This window comes from Rhinoderma darwinii, chromosome 11, assembly GCF_050947455.1.
Source record: "Rhinoderma darwinii isolate aRhiDar2 chromosome 11, aRhiDar2.hap1, whole genome shotgun sequence".
In the NCBI taxonomy this organism is placed as follows: Eukaryota; Metazoa; Chordata; class Amphibia; order Anura; family Rhinodermatidae; genus Rhinoderma; species Rhinoderma darwinii.
The window spans coordinates 93716961-93740221 of NC_134697.1; the positions used below are offsets into that span (position 1 = coordinate 93716961).

Sequence of the window (23261 nt, forward strand, 5' to 3'; positions counted from 1 at the left end):
CCTGTAATATGAAGTAACAGGGACATAATGCAGGTAATATGAAGGAACAAGGAGATAATGCCTGTCATATGAAGGAACAGGGACATAATGCCTGTAATATGAAGGAACAGGGACATAATGTCGGTAATATGAAGGAACATAGTCATAATTCCGGTAATATGAAGGCACAGGGACAAAATGCCTGTAATATGAAGGAACAGAGACATAATGGCGGTAATATGAAGGAACAGGGAAATAAAGCCGGTAATATGAAGGAAAGGGGACATAATGCCGGTAATATGGAGGAACAGGGACGTAATGCCGGTAACATGAGGGAACAGGGACATAATGCCTGTAAGATGAGGGAAAAGGGACATAATGCCTGTAAGATGAGGGTACATGGACATAATGCCGGTAATATGAAGGAACAGGGACATAATGCCGGTAATATGAAGGAACAAGGACATAATGCCGGTAATATGAAGGAACAGGGACATAATGCCGGTAAGATGAGGGAACCGGGACATAATGCCGGTAAGATGAGGGAACAGGAACATAATGCCTGTAATATGAAGGAACAGGGTCAAAATGCCTGTAAAATGAGGGAACAGGGACATAATGCCTGTAATATGAAGGAACAGGAAAATAATGCCTATAGTATGAAGGAACAGGGACATAATGCCGGTAATATGAGGGTACAGAGACATAATGCCGGTAATATGAAGGAACAGGAACATAATGCCGGTAATATGAAGGAACAGGGACATAATACCGGTAAGATGAGGTAACAGGGACATAATGCCGGTAATATGAAGGAATAGGGACATAATGCCGGTAATATGAAGGAACATGGACATAAAGCCGGTAATATGAAGGAACAGGGACATAATGCCGGTAATATGAAGGAACAAGGACATAATGCCTGTAATATGAAGGAAAAGGGACATAATGCCGGTAATATGAAGGAACAAGGAGATAATGCCTGTAATATGAAGGAACAGGGAAATAATGCCTGTAATATGAAGGAACAGGGAAATAATGCCTGTAATATGAAGGAACAGGGACATAATGCCGGTAATATGAAGGAACAGGAACATAATGCCGGTAATATGAAGGAACAGGGACATAATACCGGTAAGATGAGGTAACAGGGACATAATGCCGGTAATATGAAGGAATTGGGACATAATGCCGGTAATATGAAGGAACAAGGACATAATGCCTGTAATATGAAGGAAAAGGGACATAATGCCGGTAATATGAAGGAACAAGGAGATAATGCCTGTAATATGAAGGAACAGGGACATAATGCCTGTAATATGAAGGAACAGGGACATAATGCCTGTAATATGAAGGAACAGGGACATAATGCCGATAATATGAAGGAACAGGGAAATAATGCCTGTAATATGAAGGAACAGGGAAATAATGCCTGTAATATGAAGGAACAGGGACATAATGCCTGTAATATGAAGGAACAGGGACATAATGCCGATAATATGAAGGAACAGGGACATAATGCCGATAATATGAAGGAACAGGGACATAATGCCGATAATATGAAGGAACAGGAAAATAATGCCGATAATATGAAGGAACAGGGACATAATGCCGATAATATGAAGGAACAGGGACATAATGCCGATAATATGAAGGAACAGGGACATAATGCCGATAATATGAAGGAATAGGCAAATAATGCCGATAATATGAAGGAACAGGGAAATAATGCTGGTAATATGAAGGAACAGGGACATAATGCCGGTAAGATGAGAGAACAGGAACGTAATGCCGTTAACATGAAGGAACAGGGACGTAATTCCGGTTCAAATGAGGGAACAGGGACATAATGCCGGTAAGATGAGGGAATAGGGACATAATGCCGGTAATATGGAGGAACAGTGACGTAATCCCGGTAAGATGAGAGAACAGGGACATAATGCCTGTAAGATGAGGGAACAGGGACAAAATGCCGGTAAGATGAGGGAACAGGGACAAAATGCCGGTAAGGTGAGGGAAAAGGGACGTAATGCAGATAATATGAAGGAACAGGGACATAATGCCGATAATATGAAGGAACAGGGACGTAATGCCGATAATATGAAGGAACAGGGACGTAATGCCGATAATATGAAGGAACAGGGACATAATGCCGATAATATGAAGGAACAGGGACGTAATGCCGATAATATGAAGGGACAGGGACGTAATGCCGATAATATGAGGGAGCAGGGACATAATGCCGATAATATGAAGGAACAGGGACGTAATGCCGATAATATGAAGGAACAGGGACGTAAAGCCGATAATATGAAGGAGCAGGAACGTAATGCCGTTAACATGAAGGAACAGGGACGTAATTCCGGTTCAAATGAGGGAACAGGGACATAATGCCTGTAAGATGAGGGAACAGGGACATAATGCCGGTAAGATGAGGGAACAGGGACTTAATGCCGGTTATATGAAGGAACAGGGACATAATGCCAGTAATATGAAGGAATAGGGACGCAATTCTGGTAATATGAAGGAACAGGGACGTAATGCCGATAATATTAAGAAATAGGGACTTAATGCCGGTAATATGAAGGAACAGGGACGTAATACCGGTAATATGAAGGAATAGGGACATAATTCCGGTAATATGGAGGAACAGTGACGTAATCCCGGTAAGATGAAGGAACAGGCACATAATGCCGGTTCAGATGAGGGAATAGGGATATAATGCCGGTATAATGAGGGAACAGGGGCATAATGCCGGTAAGATGAGCGAACAGGGACTTAATGCCGGTTATATGAAGGAACAGGGACATAATGCCTGTAATATGAAGGAACAAGGACGTAATGCCGGTAATATGAAGGAATAGGGACGCAATTTCGGTAATATGAAGGAACAGGGACATAATGTCGGTAATATGAAGGAGCAAGGACATAATGTCGGTAATATGAAGGAACAGTGACGTAATGCCGGTAAGATAAGGAAAAACACCGAAAAAGGCCATACTTACAAATGGACACAGCCAGGTCTGAAACGCCGATGAAGGCGAGTGAGCAGGTGCTTTAAATAATAATAGCCACTCCCACTAGTCTTGAGGGGAGTGGTATGTGGTGCATGGGATGTGTAGTAAGAAATAATAAATGAATAGTGTATGTGCAAGTGTAATAATGTGAGTGAAATATAGGGGGCAGTAATGAGTAAAGTGCCTAAAAAATAAATAAATGAATAATGGGATGCAAGTGTGTGAAACATGGAGGAATAGTGTGTAAGTCATGAGGCGCAACGTAACTAGCCAGGTAGAAGCCTATTTGTGACGCCTTGATAATTCATAGAGCGGGCACAGGGACATAATGCCGTTAATATGAAGGAACAGGGACGTAATGACGGTAATATGAAGGAATAGGGACATAATGTCGGTAATATGAAGGAACAGTGACGTAATGCCGGTAATATGAAGGAACAGGGACATAATGCCATTAATATGAAGACATAGGGACGTAATTCCGGTATAATAGAGGAACAGGCACATAATGCCGGTTCAAATGAGGGAACAGGGACATAATGCCGGTAAGGTGAGGGTACAGGGACATAATGCCGGTAATATAAGGGAACAGGGACTTAATGCCGGTTATATGAAGGAACAGGGACATAATGCCTGTAATATGAAGGAACAGGGACAAAATGCCTGTAATATGAAGGAACATGGACATAATGCTTGTAATATGAAGGAACAGGGACATAATGCCGGTAATATGAAGGAATAGGGACGCAATTCTGGTAATATGAAGGTACTGGGACGTAATGCTGGTAATATGAAGAAACAGGGACGTAATGCCGATAATATGAAGGAGCAGGGACGTAATGCCGGTAATATGAGGGAACAGGGACATAATGTCTGTAATATGAGAGAACAGGGACATAAAGCTGGTAATATGAAGGAACAGGGACATAATGCCATTAATATGAAGGAACAGGCACATAATGCCGGTAAGATGTGGGAACAGAGGCATAATGCCGGTAAGATGAGCGAACAGGGACTTAATGCCGGTAATATGAAGGAACAGGGACATCATGCCTCTAATATGAAGGAACAAAGACATAATGCCGGTAATATGAAGGAATAGGGACATAATGCCTGTAATATGAAGGAAAAGGGACATAATGCCAGTAATATGAAGGAATAGGACGTAATTCCGGTAATATGGAAGAACAGGCACATAATGCCGGTTCAAATGAGGGAACAGGGACATAATGCCGGTAAGGTGAGGGAACAGGGACATAATGCCGGTAAGATGAGGGAACAGGGACTTAATGCCGGTTACATGAAGGAACAAGGACATAATGCCTGTAATATGAAGAAACAAGGACATAAAGCCTGTAATATGAAGGAACAGGGACAAAATGCCTGTAATATGAGGAAACAGGGACATAATGCTGGTAATATGAAGGAACAGGGACATAATGCCGGTAATATGAAGGAATAGGGACGCAATTCTGGTAATATGAAGAAACAGGGACGTAGTGCCGATAATATGAAGGAGCAGGGACGTAATGCCGGTAATATGAGGGAACAGGGACATAATGTCTGTAATATGAGAGAACAGTGACATGAAGCCGGTAATATGAAGTAACAGGGACATAATGCCTGTAAGACGGAACAGGGACATATTACCGGCATTATGTCCCTGTACCCTCCTTCAGTGGACATAATGGCAGTAAAATGAAGGAACAGGAAAAAAATGCCGGTAATATGAAGGATCAGGGACATAATGCCGGTAATATGAAGGTACAGGGACGTAATGCCGATAATATTAAGAAACAGGGACCTAATGCCGGTAATATGAAGGAACAGTGACGTAATCCCGGTAAGATGAAGGAACAGGGACATAATTCCGGTAAGATGACGGAACAGGCACATAATGCCGGTTCAGATGAGGGAATAGGGACACAATGCCGGTTATATGAAGGAACAGGGACATAATGCCGGTAATATGAAGGAACAGTGACGTAATGCCGGTAAGATAAGGGAACAGGGACATAATGCCCTTAATATGAAAGAACAGGGACATAATGCCGGTAATATGAAGGAACAGGGACATAATGCCGGTAATATGAAGGAACAGTGACGTAATGCCGGTAAGATAAGGGAACAGGGACATAATGCCGATAATATGAAGGAACAGGGACATAATGCCTGTAATATGAAGGAACAGGGACATAATGCCGGTAATATGAAAGTACAAGTAGAAGCGGGAAAAGAGCGGCCGGTATTGTAAAATGAGCTTGCAATTCAAAATCTGAGTTAAGCCAATCAAAGGGAGGGGGAGGGATTGGTAATGTGAATTTACTGAATGAAACGCCCCGGAAATGACATGTATTACAGTTCTCTCTCTGGTCCACATAAGGTCTATATAAAGACGCGCTCCGCGGTTCTCGGTATAATATTTCTCTTTAGCTCCAGCTTATAGGATGTCTGGTCGCGGTAAAGGAGGAAAAGGTCTCGGAAAGGGCGGTGCCAAGCGGCATAGGAAGGTGCTCCGTGATAACATCCAGGGCATCACCAAGCCTGCCATCCGCCGTCTAGCTCGCAGGGGAGGCGTCAAACGCATCTCCGGTCTCATCTATGAAGAGACTCGCGGCGTCCTGAAGGTTTTCCTGGAGAACGTCATCCGTGACGCCGTCACCTACACCGAGCACGCTAAGAGGAAGACCGTCACCGCTATGGACGTGGTGTACGCGCTCAAACGCCAGGGCCGCACTCTCTATGGCTTCGGAGGTTAAATCCGCTCCTGCTCAGCTCCATTTTACACAACACAAAGGCTCTTCTCAGAGCCGCCACATCCTCTATAGATCAGCTATGATGTCTGCTGGTGACCGCTCGTGTATCTGAGCAGTGACCTTCTACTTCTATATACACGGGGGTAGGGGCTTCAGTATCACGTCCGTCTTCCAGTGAGGAGCCGGATATGTGGACTGCAGTGTGTCCCCTAATAGCGTCCTAGAAGTTAATGTGAAGGGAGAGTACCTTAGTGCTATACTTGCTGGCGAGTGATCCTCAGGCAGGAAAACACCACCTCGTAGCGGCGCTGCCGGACGCCGTTTGTGCCGATGCCTGCACGTACAGGAGTGGCAGAAACACCGCTGAATATCCGCTCAGTTGCTCATAGCGCTGTATAAGCACACGAGCAGTGGATCAAACAGCGGACTTGCTGTGTTGCTTCTTCGGCGTCCAGCTTGCTGCTGGGCAACGTGCTTTCCGCAATCCTTGGAGAGAGGGCCAGTGTTTTCTTAGCTGCTGTCACTGCTACTAATGTTACCAGATTCTTACAACAAACAATAAATCTGTTACTGGGACCAACTTTGACACAAGTATCGGCTCGGCCCGTGTCTCATTCTGCCGGACGGCTGGGATTAATAAGGCTGCTGGCAATAAATCTGTTAACCTCTAGTACTAATAATGAATCTGTCTGCTGTCCCGATATAGGACTCACTTTATTACAGTAACGCGTGCAGTTTCTTGCAGAGCAACATTTAGTGAGACGCATTCAATGATTGAAAAAGTACAAAACTGATGCAGCTGATACGGCATTTTACAAGAGCAAAACCCAATGTTGGAGGGGCCGTGTTTTCCAAGCTGCTCTCATTGCTACAAATGTTACGAGATTTTCAAAACAAACTAGCAATTTGTAGCACCAAGTTCCACATAAGTATGGACTTGCATTGTCTTGTATGTCACTTTGCCAGACTGCTGGTATAATCGCGCTGCTGGCAATACAATGACAGGAAACAGAATGCACCTATTTCTACTTCGTACTAACACTGTGCGTTGTCTATACTTAGGACTCACCTCATCCCACTAACGCATGAAGTTGCTGCAGAGTAACATTTACTGAGACGCATTCGAAGAATCCAGAGAGACTGGAAGATATAATTTAAGACACTATGTAGTCGGGGACGGGTTGTAGATCATGAACACGAATCACTGGAGTAGTTGTACTATTAATGTGTTCTGTACAGTATAGTTAGTGCACCAATGAGGACAGCGCCATCATCTGCACGAGGCAGTAGTGAATGTATAGGTCATGAGTAACGCGGTTCTACACCCACCCACCCTACGGCTTCCTCTTCAATGTGAAACCACGCGGTATATGAATTGATATGGGTAGATTTCTGTACAAGCAGAGCCACTTATTTGGCGCAGAACGTTTACATATCGGAGATCAGCGGTGAGAGCTCTGTTCTAAGGACCATGTGGGCGGCTCTTAAAAGAGCCTTTGTGGTCTCATGTGGGATAAGCGGCGCTCACTTGCTCTTGGCGCTTTTGCTGCTCTCGGTCTTCTTGGGCAGCAGAACGGCCTGGATGTTGGGCAGGACGCCTCCCTGAGCGATGGTCACACCACCCAGCAGCTTGTTGAGCTCCTCGTCATTGCGCACGGCCAGCTGCAGGTGACGGGGGATGATTCGGGTCTTCTTGTTGTCCCGGGCGGCATTTCCGGCCAGTTCCAGGATCTCAGCGGTCAGATATTCCAGCACAGCGGCCAGGTAGACCGGAGCGCCGGCGCCGACCCTCTCAGCGTAGTTACCCTTGCGGAGAAGTCTGTGCACACGACCGACAGGGAACTGAAGTCCTGCCCGGGATGAGCGGGTCTTGGCTTTAGCCCGCACTTTGCCTCCTTGCTTTCCTCTTCCAGACATGTCTATTATCTGATCAGATCTAACGGCTGCGCTCCCACCGTCACTTCTTATACCCGGATGGAGCAGAGAGCTTCTTCTCTGATTGGCCGCATCTAAAACTGATATTCAACGCCAGACGCTGTAGCCAATGAGGAAGTAGAATATTTCTATAGACTCGCAGATAACACCACGCCCCCTCCTCTGTCTCTACCAATAGGAACATCTCCCGCCTGAACTCGAATGGAGCAGGAATAAAGCAGCAGCTGTGGATTCTGCTCATTAGGCGCCAAGTAATGTGCCCCGTCCCTGCAGGAAGGACCCAAAGGCTCTTCTAAGAGCCCCCACCAAGTCTACAACAGAGTAGCGCAGAGCTGCTGCTGCTGCATTAGGGTCTTGTTATCTGCGGGCTGCACGGGCTGATTCTTCTACATCCAACGATACCATGAAACGCACAATTCAAACGTACCAATCTCCAGTATAAAGGTGGTTACGTACAAACATGTAACACGTCTTTATTACATCCGTATCGTTCCCGAATTACCGGCATTATGTCCCTGTTCCCTCATATAACTGGCATTATGTCCTTTGTAGGAGGGTACAGGGACACAATGCCGGTAACATGTCCCTGTTCCCTCATCTTCCAGACATTATGTCCCTGTTCCTTCATATTACCGGCTTTATGTCCCTGTTCCCTCATATTACCGTCATTATGTCCCTGCTCCCTCATATTACAGGCATTATGTCCTATGTAGGAGGGAACAGGGACATAATGCCGGTAATATGTCCCTGTTCCCTAATCTTACAGGCATTATATCCCTGTTCCCTCATATTACAGGCATCATGTCCTTGTTCCTTCATATTACAGGCATTATGTCCCTGTTCCTTCATATTCCCGGCATTATGTCCTTGTTCCCTCATCTTACCGCCATTTTGTCCCTGTTCCCTCATATTACAGGCATTATGTCCCTGCTCCCTCATATTACCGGCATTATGTCCCTGTTCCATTACAGCGTGTAGAAGTCACCAGAGACTGCTCCTCCAATAACCAGGCACAAACACCAGAGTCTGCTCCACCTGTATTAAAAGAAGCCCTCACAGACAAGAAATAGAGGCTTTTCGACCTGTATTACAATAACGACTCAACACACTAGAGTTTGCGGCTACAATAACCTTGCACCAAAAAAAAAAAACGGGTATTGTAATACGGGTGGAGCAAACTTTGTTGTTTTGTGCAAGATTATTGTAACAGCAAAGTCTGTATTGCAATACCAGGCACAGAGGAGACACCAGAGTCTGCTCCGCCTGTATTACAATACCCGGTACAGAGGAGACACCAGAGTCTGCTCCACTTATATTGCAATACCCGACACAGAGGAGACACCAGAGTCTGCTCCACTTGTATTGCAATACCCGGTACAGAGGAGACACCAGAGTCTGCTCCACTTGTATTGCAATACCCGGTACAGAGGAGACACCAGTCTGCTCCACTTGTATTACAATACACGGCACAGAGGATACACCAGAGTCTGCTCCGCCTGTATTACAATAACCACCCTTTATCCAGTCCTCGCCAGTGTGATTGCTTGTTCTCTATCGTCGACAAGCAGTTTCCCTGGCATCTGTTATAAATCTGACTACTACCCTCATCATTGTTATTTACAGATGTCCCATGCTTCCTTCCGTCTCCTAGTGTAGAAATGTTCCGTTGTTTCTGGACAGTGTGATATTGGGACGGGTCATCTGCCCGCAGGATCCGTGTCCCGGCTTCCTCACACGCGACAATGTCCCTCCCTGTCCGGCAGCCACATAATGTATGAAGCAGCATCTGCACCGACACGAGAGCGGCCGCACATAGAACAGGGAGACTAGCGGGAGGCCAGACAATAGCAGGCACAGCTCTGTTGTAGACAAGGTGGGCGGCTCTTAGAAGAGCCTTTGTGTTCTTACTGCAGGGACGGGGCACATTACTTGGCGCTGGTGTACTTGGTGACAGCCTTGGTGCCCTCGGACACGGCGTGCTTGGCCAGCTCTCCAGGCAGCAGCAGGCGCACGGCAGTCTGGATCTCCCGGGAGGTGATGGTGGAGCGCTTGTTGTAGTGAGCCAGGCGGGAGGCTTCCCCTGCGATGCGCTCGAAGATGTCATTGACGAAGGAGTTCATGATGCCCATAGCCTTGGACGAGATGCCGGTGTCAGGGTGGACCTGCTTGAGCACCTTGTACACGTAAATGGCGTAGCTCTCCTTCCTGCTCTTTCTCCGCTTCTTGCCGTCCTTCTTCTGTGTCTTGGTCACAGCTTTCTTGGAGCCCTTCTTGGGCGCTGGGGCAGACTTGGCGGGCTCAGGCATGCTAACACACTGCGATCTGCTCGCAACTGAGATAATGGAATGCTTTACCCTCCCACCGCTGCTGTATTTATACACGGGCTATGCAAATGAGCAACGCTGCCTGACCACTGTTCTACTGGAAGAGCAAGTCATGTGACCTATGGAATCGTCATAAGCCACTCCCAATGCAGCTAATTGGTGGTTTCCACGAGTCTGTTCTCTGTTGGTGGCTTTAAATCTCTCCAATCCCAGGAGCTGGTGAGCGGTGCAGTAGCTTATAAAAGGCAGCAGAAAGGGGGTGATTGTTAAGATACGAATAGGACATTTCTCTCCTTTAGCGATGTCTGGACGTGGTAAACAGGGAGGCAAAGTGCGGGCTAAAGCCAAGACCCGCTCATCCCGGGCTGGACTTCAGTTCCCTGTCGGTCGTGTGCACAGACTTCTCCGCAAGGGCAACTACGCTCAGAGGGTGGGCGCCGGCGCTCCGGTTTACATGGCCGCTGTGCTTGAATATTTGACCGCTGAGATCCTGGAACTGGCCGGAAATGCCGCCCGGGACAACAAGAAGACCCGAATCATCCCCCGTCACCTGCAGCTGGCCGTGCGCAATGACGAGGAGCTCAACAAGCTGCTGGGTGGTGTGACCATCGCTCAGGGAGGCGTCCTGCCCAACATCCAGGCCGTTCTGCTGCCCAAGAAGACCGAGAGCAGCAAAAGCGCTAAGAGCAAGTGAGCGCCGCTTATCCCACATTTAACCACAAAGGCTCTTTTAAGAGCCGCCCACGTGATCCTTAGAACAGAGCTCTCACCGCTGATCTCCGATATGTAAACGTTCTGCGCCAGATAAGTGGCTCTGCTTGTACAGCGATCTACCCATATGAATTCATATACCGCAGGGTTTCACATTGAAGAGGAAGCCGTAGGGTGGGTGGGTGGGTGTAGAACTTCTGCGTTACTCATGACCTATACATTCACTACTGCCTCGTGTAGATGGTGGCGCTGTCCTCATTGGTGCACTAACTATACTGTACAGGACACATTAATAGTACAACTACTCCAGTGATTCATGTTCACAATCTACAACCCGTCCCCGACTACATAATATCTTAAATTCTATCTTCCAGTCTCAAGAGCTTTGTCACAGTTCGGTCCTCCTGGAGTATAACCACCATCATCCCAGGTGTTTAGACGAAGATTCCATCCCCGCGTCATGTACGGATAAGAGCAGTTCCTAAACTACAAAAGTCCTACGAGGGGTCTGCGGCAATGCTTTATATACACAGGAGACGCTATTAGGGTTCAAACCATTCCTCTCAAGGACTCATATTGCTTCTAATTCTGCCCTGGTGTACACCACCAACTAAATGTGAACAAATGAAAAAGGGAGGGGAAGAGAAGGGCAAGAAGCGCACGGATCAAAGGATCTCTCGAATTAAGAAAAATTATAGATCAATAAAACGAGCTTAGAGGTATATTCTACCTAACAGGGATGGGGTGAACGGTCCCTGTGTAGAGAACACCCCATTTAATGAACAAATCCCATTCAGCATTGTGACTTATCGTAGATGAAGGGGAATAAAAGGGAAAGGTACATAAATCAAATATCAAAAGTGGGGGCATAAAGGGGACAAACTTCGCTGTAATGTTCGTCTCCTTCAAGTACCGCACTATTGGAGCGCTGATATTAGATGTTACTTCTGAATAGAGCTGCATCAATTTGTCCTTTTCATTCTCTGAATGCGTCTCAGTAAATGTTACTCTGCAGCAACTTCATGCGTTAGTGGGATGAGGGGAGTCCTAAGTATAGACAACGCACAGTGTTAGTACGAAGTAGAAATAGGTGCATTCTGTTTCCTGTCATTGTATTGCCAGCAGCTCGATTATACCAGCAGTCTGGCAAAGTGACATACAAGACAATGCAAGTCCATACTTATGTGGAACTTGGTGCTACAAATTGGTAGTTTGTTTTGAAAATCTCGTAACATTTGTAGCAATGAGAGCAGCTTGGAAAACACGGCCCCTCCAACATTTGGTTTTGCTCTTGTAAAGTGCCGTATCAGCTGCATCAGTTTCTCCTTTTTCATTCATTGAATGCGTCTCACTAAATGTTGCTCTGCAAGAAACTGCACGCGTTACTGTAATAAAGTGAGTCCTATATAGGGACAGCAGACAGAGTCATTATTAGTACTAGAGGTTAACAGATTTATTGCCAGCAGCCTTATTAATCCCAGCCGTCCGGCAGAATGAGATACGGGCCGAGCCGATACTTGTGTCAAAGTTGGTCCCAGTAACAGATTTATTGTTTGTTGTAAGAATCTGGTAACATTAGTAGCAGTGACAGCAGCTAAGAAAACACTGGCCCTCTCTCCAAGGATTGCGGAAAGCACGTTGCCCAGCAGCAAGCTGGACGCCGAAGAAGCAACACCGCAAGTCAGCTGTTTGATCCGCTGCTCGTGGGCTTATACAGCGCTATGAGCAACTGAGCGGATATTCAGCGGTGAGTTTCTGCCACTCCTGTACGTGCAGGCATCGGCACAAACGGCGTCCGGCAGCGCCGCTACGAGGATGTGTTTTCCTGCCGGAGGATCACTCGCCAGCAAGTATAGCACTAAGGTACTCTTTCCCTTCACATTAACTTCTAGGACGCTATTAGGGGACACACTGCAGTCCACATATCCGGCTCCTCACTGGAAGACGGACGTGATACTGAAGCCCCTACCACCGTGTATATAGAAGTAGAAGGTCGCTGCTCAGATGATACACGAGCGGTCACCAGCAGACATCATAGCTGATTTATAGAGGATGTGGCCGCTCTTTTCCCGCTTATAGCGCGACTGCTGTGTAATCTCTATCTGCCCCAAATCTAAAGAGTAATGTTAAGGGAAACAAGGAACAAGCGTGACGTCTTGGATTAGTATGGCGGCTGCTCGTTATCTGCCGTCAGGTTCAGGATTTGTGTGCCCGCAGATCACCCCTCAGGCCACCAGCACAACGGCTTTATAGAATGAATAGGGAGGAGAGGACTCGGGCAGTGTTAATGCGTTTAGATCTCTGATTTACAACGGTGACCAGAACTACACCCGATGATCATGACCTCACAGAATAAGAGTAGAATTCCCCTGCGCTTGTGTTCACACCGGGCGGAGGATACCTGCTCCCCCACCCTACACGCTGCGCCTGGTTTGCCTTTACAAGGAGTAGGGAACAAGGTCTCCGCCCACACTGGTCAGCGGTGGATCATTAGCCGCACATAACGGCGTCATTCCTCGCAGCAGCAGCGGAGGTTATTATAGGAAGAGCGATGTGCGGTCATCAGTGAGGAGTGGGGCGTGTTATCACTGCGATACAGCCGGAGAGGGAGGTGATGAATACAGCGCAGACAACCGGCATAACACATGACAGGACTGCTGAAAGGGCCGGATAACGTGAGTGCTAGAGACGGGGACTGGCTATAGTGTAAATGGAGCTAACTAAGCACTGAAAAGGGTTAACATGGCACCTCCACATATTAATAGCAGAGCACAGAGAAGCCAGCGCCCCGGTAGAATAACGGATGAAAAGGATTCAGCTCGTTTGAGGGAGGATTTGGTGGCTCTGAAAAGAGCCTTTGTGTTGTAGTCGGTGCCGGGTTCAGCCCTAAGCCCTCTCCCCACGGATCCTGCGGGCCAGTTGAATGTCTTTGGGCATGATGGTGACCCTCTTGGCGTGGATGGCGCACAGGTTGGTATCCTCAAACAGTCCGACCAGATAAGCCTCGCTGGCCTCCTGCAGAGCCATGACTGCTGAGCTCTGGAAGCGCAGATCGGTCTTGAAGTCCTGAGCGATCTCTCGCACCAGGCGCTGGAAGGGCAGCTTACGGATAAGAAGCTCGGTGGACTTCTGGTAGCGGCGGATTTCACGGAGAGCGACTGTGCCCGGGCGGTAACGATGAGGCTTCTTCACTCCGCCGGTAGCTGGAGCGCTCTTCCGTGCAGCTTTAGTAGCCAGCTGCTTGCGGGGCGCTTTCCCGCCGGTGGATTTACGCGCAGTCTGCTTTGTTCTGGCCATAGCTCTATATCAACGTGCACACTTGTAAACTGATACGAGGAGAGGACAGAGCAGAGTATTTATACACTTGAGCGTGTCCTCATTGGTCCATGAAAGGCACACCCCTACATTCTATTGGCTTGTTCATAAAAAATATGCGCCCGACAAAGCAAATGTGATATTCGCGACCAATCACCGTTCCGAAGAGGCGGACACCGGTTTACATGAGGTTCACACGCAGCTTTTACAGCAGGGGGCGTTAATGAGATCATTTCTCCAGCTTTCTGCGAATTAGTTATCAGTAACAGCTCACTGTATTTCCATGTCCGCAGATCACGTACACAGCGTTATATAAGAGACTACTTCCCCATCATCCGCCGCTGCAGTGGTTTTATAGATCACACAAAGGGACAATCCCACACCCCATCCTTACACAGGACACTGTGCCCCACATCCAGAGGCAGCGTATAAGGGTCACCATCCACCACGTGTAATGAGGAGCATGGGACATTGTGCTCTATTTACACCGGAGAGAGTGTAATCCATCGGCCTCCTTCACGTGGATCCTGAGCTGTAAGCTACAAGTCTATTGCTGCCCCGGTCCTTATTTCCACATTACACCTGGTGGACTGTGACCTGATAAACTCTGCCTGGATGTTACACCATAGTGACGGGACGGACACAGTGGACGTCCGGATACAGCAGCTATGGCGTCCAGCGCAATGACCAGAAATGACACTTGTCATAGAGTAACAGGGACATGAAGCTCCTCCGTGCACACGCGATGATAGCGCCTCCTTTATCTCAGGATCGCGCTGCTGTCTGTACCGGAGGAAACAGCGGCCAGTGATCATACAGCTCTGCCGGGGAGAAGGTGGTGGCTCTGAAAAGAGCCTTTGTGGGACAAGAAACGGGCGGCTCTCGGTTATTTCTTCGCCACGGTCTTCCTGGATTTAGACGCTATCTTAGCCGGACTCTTGGCAGCTTTTTTAGCCGGACTCTTGGCAGCTTTCTTAGCCGGACTCTTGGCAGCTTTCTTAGCCGGACTCTTGGCAGCTTTCTTAGCCGGACTCTTGGCAGCTTTCTTAGCCGGACTCTTGGCAGCTTTGGGCTTGGCCGCCTTCTTTGCTGGGCTCTTTGTTATTTTCTTAGGGGCAGGTTTTGGCTTCTTGGGGCTCTTCGCCACCTTCTTGGCCTTTGTCAGGCTCTTGGCCGGAGTCTTCTTCGGGGATTTGGCAGCAGCCGCCGGCTTCTTCTTCTTGACCGCCTTGTCCTTCTTGACCGCTTTGTCCTTAGTCTCCAGCTGCTTCTTGTTGAGCTTGAAGGAGCCGGAGGCGCCGCTGCCTTTCACCTGGAGCAGGGTTTCCTTGGTCACCAGAGTCTTGAGCGCCATCTTCAGGCGGCTGTTGTTCTTGTCTACATCATATCCTCCAGCAGCCAGAGCCTTCTTCAGGGCGGCCAGAGAAACCCCACTGCGCTCTTTGGAGGCGGACACGGCTTTCACGATGAGCTCGGACACGCTGGGACCGGAGGGTTTTTTGTTTTTCTTGGCTCCCCCTGCTGCAGGTTTTTTCGGCTGCTTCTTGGATTTGGCGGCCGGCTCGGTGGGAGGGACAGCGGCGGTTGGTGCGGTCTCTGGCATCGTATAACACGGGAATCCACTAAAACAATTATTCTGCGAGGGAATAACACTGAGAACAAAGATGGGGGCGCCTCTTATATGTACAGCGGCTGCTCGGTGATTGGCTGCGATTGTCCTGAGCGTCTATTGGCTGACACTGATCACATGTCCTTCCTTTCCTCATCTGACAGGAGTGAAGCTCCGCTCTCCCCTTGTGCTTCCCTGCCCGGGATAAGAGCCCTTTCCGACTAGAAGCGGCCGGGCGAGCGGGCTCTCTACGTGACTTCCCCCTCCCTGACATTTCTCCTACTCATTTCTAGCCTTCACTGGCAGAGATGCTGGGAAGGAGCCGGGAGGAGGCCCCGGGATCTCTGCCATAGTTCTGACGATCTGCACGTCGCTGTGATCGGACAAGATAAATGTGTTTGCGGGAGCTCGTTCCCTCTATTCCCGGCACTTGTCACTATCACAGGGTTCTTTACCACAATGTCTAACGTGTGGGAAGCTGATTGTCCGATGCGGGGGCGACCTGGAGCTGCAGAGAGCCCAGAAGGGTAACCCGGCACAGACGCGATGTCGGAGTGTCTTCCGCCTGTCTTACTGTAACTTGGCACAGAGGAGACACCAGAAACTGCTCCACCTGTGTTACAATAACCCAGCACAGAGGAAACACCAGAGTTTGCTCTACCTATGTTATAATAAGTCGTCAGAGGCAAGACACCAGCGTCTGCTCCACCTGTATTACAACTTCACAGCACAGAAAGACACAAGTCTGCTCCTCCTTTACTAAACTAACCTGACACAGGCCAGACCCCAAAACCTGCTCCTCCAGCAGTACATTACCCGGACACAGACAGGACACTAGAGACTTCTCCACCTGTATAACTATAACGTAGCACAGAGGAGGGAACAGACACTGTTTGTTCCTCTTGTACTACATTAAGCCGGCAAAAGACAAGACACCGTAGTATTGTCCCTGTCCCCTCATATTACTGGCATTATGTCCCCTGTAGGAGGGTACAGGGACACAATGCCGGTAATATGTCCCTGTTCCCTCATCTTCGAGGCATTATGTCCCTGTTCCTTCATATTACCGGCTTTATGTCCTTGTTCCCTCATATTACTGGCTTTATGTCCCTGTTCCTTCATATTACAGGCATTATGTTCTTGTTCCTTCATATTACAGGCTTTATGTCCCTGTTCCCTCATCTTACCAGCATTATGTCCCTGTTCCTTCATATTACCGGCATTATATCCCTGTTCCTTCATACTACAGGCTTTATGTCCCTGTTCCTTCATATTCCCGGCATTATGTCCTTGTTCCTTCATCTTACCGGCTTTATGTCCCTGTTCCCTCATCTTATCGGCATTTTCTCCCTGTTCCCTCATCATACCGGCATTATGTCCCTGTTCCCTCATCTTACAGGCATTATGTCCCTATTCCTTCATATTACCGGCTTTATGTCCCTGTTCCCTCATATTACAGGCATTATGTCCCTGATCCCTCATATTACCGGCATCATGTCCCTGTTCCCTCAAATTACCGGCATTATGCCCCTGTTCCCTCATATTACCGGCATTATGTCCCTATTCTATTACAGCGTGTAGAAGTCACCAGAGACTGCTCCTCCAATAACCAGGCACAAACACCAGAGTCTGCTCCACCTGTATTAAAATAAGCCCTCACAGACAAGAAATAAAGGCTGTTCCACCTGTATTACAATAACGACTCAACACACTAGAGTTTGCGGCTACAATAACCTTGCACCAAAAAAAATCGGGTATTGTAATACGGGTGGAGCAAACTTTGTTGTTGTGTGCAAGATTATTGTAACAGCAAAGTCTGTATTGCAATACCTGGCACAGAGGAGACACCAGAGTCTGCTCCACTTGTATTACATTACCCGGCACAGAGGAGACACCAGAGTCTGCTCCACTTGTATTACAATACCCGGCACAGAGGAGACACCAGAGTCTGCTCCACTTGTATTACAATAACCAACCTTTATCCAGTCCTCGCCAGTGTGATTGACGACGATAGAGAACAAGCAAGCAGTTTCCCGGGCATCTATGTTATAAATCTGACTACTACCCTTTTAAGAGCCGCCCACATGGTCCTCAGAACAGAGCTCACCGCTGATCTCCGATATGTAAACGTTCTGCGCCAGATAAGTGGCTCTGCTTGTACAGAAATCTACCCATATGAATTCATATACCGCGGGGTTTCACTTTGAAGAGAAAGCCGTAGGGTGGGTGGGAGTAGAACTGCGTTACTCATGACCTATACATTCACTACTGCCTCGTGCAGATGATGGCGCTGTCCTCATTGGTGCACTAACTATACTGTACAGGACACATTAATAGTACAACTACTCCAGTGATTCATGTTCACGATCTACAACCCGCCCCCGACTACATAGTATCTTAAATTATATCTTCCAGTCTCACTGGATTCTTCGAATGCGTCTCAGTATATGTTACTCTGCAGCAACTTCATGCGTTAGTGGGATGAGGTGAGTCCTAAGTATAGACAACGCACAGTGTTAGTACGAAGTAGAAATAGGTGCATTCTGTTTCCTGTCATTGTATTGCCAGCAGCTCGATTATACCAGCAGCCTGGCAAAGTGACATACAAGACAATGCAAGTCCATACTTATGTGGAACTTGGTGCTACAAATTGCTAGTTTGTTTTGAAAATCTCGTAACATTTGTAGCAATGAGAGCAGCTTGGAAAACACGGCCCCTCCAACATTGGGTTTTGCTCTTGAAAAATGCCGTATCAGCTGCATCAGTTTTGTACTTTTTCATTCATTGAATGCGTCTCACTAAATGTTGCTCTGCAAGAAACTGCACGCGTTACTGTAATAAAGTGAGTCCTATATAGGGACAGCAGACAGATTCATTATTCGTACTAGAGGTTAACAGATTTATTGCCAGCAGCCTTATTAATCCCAGCCGTCCGGCAGAATGAGATACGGGCCGAGCCGATACTTGTGTCAAAGTTGGTCCTAGTAACAGATTTATTGTTTGTTGTAAGAATCTGGTAACATTAGTAGCAGTGACAGCAGCTAAGAAAACACTGGCCCTCTCTCCAAGGATTGCGGAAAGCACGTTGCCCAGCAGCAAGCTGGACGCCGAAGCAGCAACACAGCAAGTCAGCTGTTTGATCCACTGCTCGTGCGGATATTCAGCGGCGAGTGTATGCCACTCGTGTACATGCAGGCATCGGAACAAACTGCGCCCGGCAGCGCCGCTACGAGAATGTGTTTTCCTGCCGGAGGATCACTCGGCAGCAAGTATAGCACTAAGGCACTCTTTCCCTTCACATTAACATTCCCTGGTCCAAGACCGGTTTCAGTCAGCTGCTTCTAGGACGCTATTAGGGGACACACTGCGGTCCACATATCCGGCTCCTCACTGGAAGACGGACGTGATACTGAAGCCCCTACCCCCGTGTATATAGAAGTAGAAGGTCACTGCTCAGATACACGAGCGGTCACCAGCAGACATCATAGCTGATCTATAGAGGATGTGGCGGCTCTGAGAAGAGCCTTTGTGTTGTGTAAAATGGAGCTGAGCAGGAGCGGATTTAACCTCCGAAGCCATAGAGAGTGCGGCCCTGGCGTTTGAGCGCGTACACCACGTCCATAGCGGTGACGGTCTTCCTCTTAGCGTGCTCGGTGTAGGTGACGGCGTCACGGATGACGTTCTCCAGGAAAACCTTCAGGACGCCGCGAGTCTCTTCATAGATGAGACCGGAGATGCGTTTGACGCCTCCCCTGCGAGCTAGACGGCGGATGGCAGGCTTGGTGATGCCCTGGATGTTATCACGGAGCACCTTCCTATGCCGCTTGGCACCGCCCTTTCCGAGTCCTTTTCCTCCTTTACCACGACCAGACATCCTGTAAGCTGGAGCTAAAGAGAAATACTGTACCGAGAACCGCGGGGCGCGTCTTTATATAGACCTTGGGTGGACCAGAGAGAGAACTGTTATTCATGTCACTTCCGGGGCGTTCCTCTCAGCTAATTTACATTACAAATCCCTCCCCCTCCCGTTGATTGGCTTAACTCAGATTTTGAATTGCAAGCTCATTTTACAATACCGGCCGCACTTTTCCCGCTTCTACTTGTACTTTCATATTACCGGCATTATGTCCCTGTTCCTTCATATTACCGGCATTACGTCCCTGCTCCTTCATATTATCGGCATTACGTCCCTGCTCCTTCATATTATCGGCATTACGTCCCTGCTCCTTCATATTATCGGCATTACGTCCCTGTTTCTTCATATTACCTGTATTACGTCCCTGTTTCTTCAAATTACCGAAATTACGTCCCTAATCCTTCATATAACCGGCATTATGCCCCTGTTCCCTCATCTGAACCGGCATTATGTGCCTGATCTGTAATCTTACCGGCATTACGTCACTGTTCCTTCATATTACCGGCATTACGTCCCTGTTCCTTCATATTAACGGAATTATGTCCCTGTTCCCTCATCTTACCGGCATTTTGTCCCTGTTCCCTCATCTTACCGGCATTATGTCCCTGTTCCTTCATCTTACCGGCATTACGTCCCTGTTCCTCCATATTACCGGAATTACGTCCCTATTCCTTCATATTACCGGCATTACGTCCATATTACCGGCATTACGTCCCTGTTCCTTCATATTAACGGCATTACGTCCCTGTTCCTTCATATTACCGGCATAAGGTCCCTGTTTCTTAATATTATCGGCATTACGTCCCTGTTTCTTCATATTACCGGCATTATGTCCCTGTTTCTTCATATTACAGGCATTATGTCCCTGTCCCCTCATCTTACCGGCATTATTTCCCTGTTCCTTCATATTATTGCCATTATGTCCACTGTAGGAGGGTACAGGGACATAATGCCGGTAATATGTCCCTATTCCCTCATCTTACCGGCTTTATGTCCCTGTTCCCTCATATTACAGACATTATGTCCCTGTTCCCTCATATTACCGGCATTACGTCCCTGTTTCTTCATATTATCGGCATTACGTCCCTGTTTCTTCATATTACCAGCATTACGTCCCAGTTCCTTCATATTACCAGAATTGCGTCCCTATTCCTTCATATTACCGGCATTATGTCCCTGTTCCTTCATATTACCCACATTATGTCCCTGTTCCTTCATATTACAGGCATTTTGTCCCTGTTCCTTCATATTACCCTCATTATGTCCTTGTTTCTTCATATTACAGGCATTATGTCCCTGCTCCTTCATATAACCGGCATTAAGTCCCTGTTCCCTCATCTTACTGGCATTATGTCCCTGTTCCCTCACCTTACCGGCATTATGTCCCTGTTCCCTCATTTGAACCGGCATTATGTCCCTGTTCCCTCATATTACCGGCATTACGTCCCTGCTCCTTCATATTATCGGCATTACGTCCCTGTTTCTTCAAATTACCAGCATTACGTCCCTGTTCCTTCATATTACCGAAATTGCGTCCCTATTCCTTCATATTACCGGCATTATGTCCCTGTTCCTTCATATTACCAGCATTATGTCCCTGTTCCTTCATATTACAGGCATTTTGTCCCTGTTCCTTCATATTACAGGCATTACGTCCCTGCTCCTTCATATTACCGGCATTAAGTCCTTGTTCCCTCATCTTATCGGCATTATGTCCCTGTTCCCTCATCTTACCGGCATTATGTCCCTGTTCCTTCATCTTACCGGCATTACATCCCTGTTCCTTCATATTACCGGCATTACGTCCCTGTTCCTTCATATTTTTGGCATTATGTCCCTGTTCCCTCATCTTACCGGCATTTTGTCCCTGTTCCCTCATCTTACCGGCATTATGTCCCTGTTCCTTCATCTTACCGGCATTATGTCCCTGTTCCTTCATCTGAATCGGCATTATGTGCATGTTCCTTCATCTTACCGGCATTATGTCCCTGTTCCTTCAGATGACAGGCATTACGTCCCTGTTTCTTCATCTGAACCGGCATTATGTGCATGTTCCTTCATTTTATCGGCATTACGTCCCTGTTTCTTCATATTATAATAATAATAATCTTTATTTATATAGCGCCAACATATTACGCAGCACTTTACAATTTAGAGGGGACATGAAACAAACAATATCAGACATTACATAGTGACAAAGTCCATTTACAATTCAAACCTGGGGAGTGAGGACCCTGCTCGCAAGAGCTTACAATCTATGAGGAAATAAGGGAGACACAAAGTGTAATAGTGTTTGTTCTGTACAATGGTCATTTTTATACACATGCGGTGGTAACATATTACAGGCATGATGTCCCTGTTTCTTCATATTACAGGCATTATGTCCCTGTTCCTTCATATTACAGGCATTATGTCCCTGTCCCCTCATATTATCGGCATTATGTCCCTGTTTCTTCATATTACGGGCATTATGTCCCTGTTCCTTCATATTACCAGCATAATGTCCCTGTCCCCTCATATTATCAGCATTACGTCCCTGTTTCTTCATATTACCAGTGTGATGGATGGTCAAATTGCTTATGTTCTCTGTATTAAACGACACTATGAATTATCCAGCAGGATGCCGGATTATGAAGATATGGATTCTCCATTTTGTAATGATCTCTTTCTGGTTCTGTTTAAATCACAAGGGAATAAGTTATTACTTTGTGTTCTTCTTCGTGGCCTTCAATACTGGTAGATAGGAGTCTGGCAGAACGCCAAGACCTGAAATAATTATTATATTTCCAATTAATTCTTCATCTCAGTATTTCACACACATATATGAAATCACCACATACACTTATGAAAACCTCCTACATTTCTATTGTTTGTAGGCCAGGATTTGCAGGTGTTAGAAAGATCACGTGACCTCAGTGGGAAGGTCCCTGTGACGTATTTTCAGTCTACGTGTAAAATGTTATGATTGGTTGTTCCATGAGAGGTAACACCCTGGTTAGAGGGTACGCCCTGAGGGTATATTAACCTATGTATCTTGATAATAAATGAGAATATTGATTGAGACAACAGATTGCTATTGTCTTTATTGATCTCCCGGTGCACTGCTGATACTTCAATTACCATATTTGAATACCACCTGACAAAGCAGAGGGAGCCCATTAGAGCACCCATCCCAAAAGGTGCTACCTGGTAGGGGTTTCTTCGACAGTTATGGTGCCAAACAGCCCGGGACCTCCTAATGAGAATTTTGTGCAAAGTCCACTAATCTGGAAGGACCTGGGGAGTCACTGAAACCAAAACCGATCGGTAAGTAACAGACTTTATGTTACACCATTTGTTTCAGCCACTCTGTTAAGTCCCTGGAAACGTACTTTGTATATGTAAGTCTCTACAAAGGGGTCCCGTAATAATCAGGTCCTTTGTCAGGATGGTAGTGTGGTTAGATGGATTTACATGGGGGTGTATGTGACAAGTGTGATGAATGTGTGTGTAGTGTGATGTTGAATACATCTGTGAGAAGACGTACATATCAAATGGTTGAAACTGTATGGCTCCCAGCCCAGAAGTAATATCCACTTCATAGAAGACGATATCCACTCAGTGCAAGGAGGAGCAATTGTGTCTATATTGAATTTGCACTCAATACCATTACCCAGTGCAATAGGGAAAACTTTGAATACTGTATTAGAAAATCATTTA

General features: G+C 47.1%; 5 protein-coding genes across 5 annotated transcripts; 1 reads left to right on the top strand and 4 right to left on the bottom strand.

Annotated features, from left to right (window-relative positions):
* Nucleotides 1-7276: 7276 nt before the first annotated feature.
* Nucleotides 7277-7669, bottom strand: LOC142663067 (histone H2A type 1). The gene has a single exon (XM_075841366.1). The coding sequence runs from the start codon at nt 7667-7669 to the stop codon at nt 7277-7279; it is 393 nt and encodes a 130-aa protein (XP_075697481.1).
* Nucleotides 7670-9612: 1943 nt separating this feature from the next.
* On the bottom strand, nt 9613-9993 carry LOC142663068 (histone H2B 1.1). Its single transcript, XM_075841367.1, has one exon. It carries the CDS (start codon nt 9991-9993, stop codon nt 9613-9615), a length of 381 nt encoding a protein of 126 aa, XP_075697482.1.
* A 319-nt stretch (nt 9994-10312) lies between these two features.
* LOC142663069 (histone H2A type 1-like) lies at nt 10313-10705 on the top strand. The gene has a single exon (XM_075841368.1). It carries the CDS (start codon nt 10313-10315, stop codon nt 10703-10705), a length of 393 nt encoding a protein of 130 aa, XP_075697483.1.
* A 2903-nt stretch (nt 10706-13608) lies between these two features.
* LOC142663070 (histone H3) lies at nt 13609-14019 on the bottom strand. Its single transcript, XM_075841369.1, has one exon. The coding sequence runs from the start codon at nt 14017-14019 to the stop codon at nt 13609-13611; it is 411 nt and encodes a 136-aa protein (XP_075697484.1).
* An 884-nt stretch (nt 14020-14903) lies between these two features.
* On the bottom strand, nt 14904-15640 carry LOC142663458 (histone H1.5-like). The gene has a single exon (XM_075842125.1). It carries the CDS (start codon nt 15638-15640, stop codon nt 14924-14926), a length of 717 nt encoding a protein of 238 aa, XP_075698240.1. The 3' UTR covers nt 14904-14923.
* Between the last annotated feature and the right edge of the window lie 7621 nt (nt 15641-23261).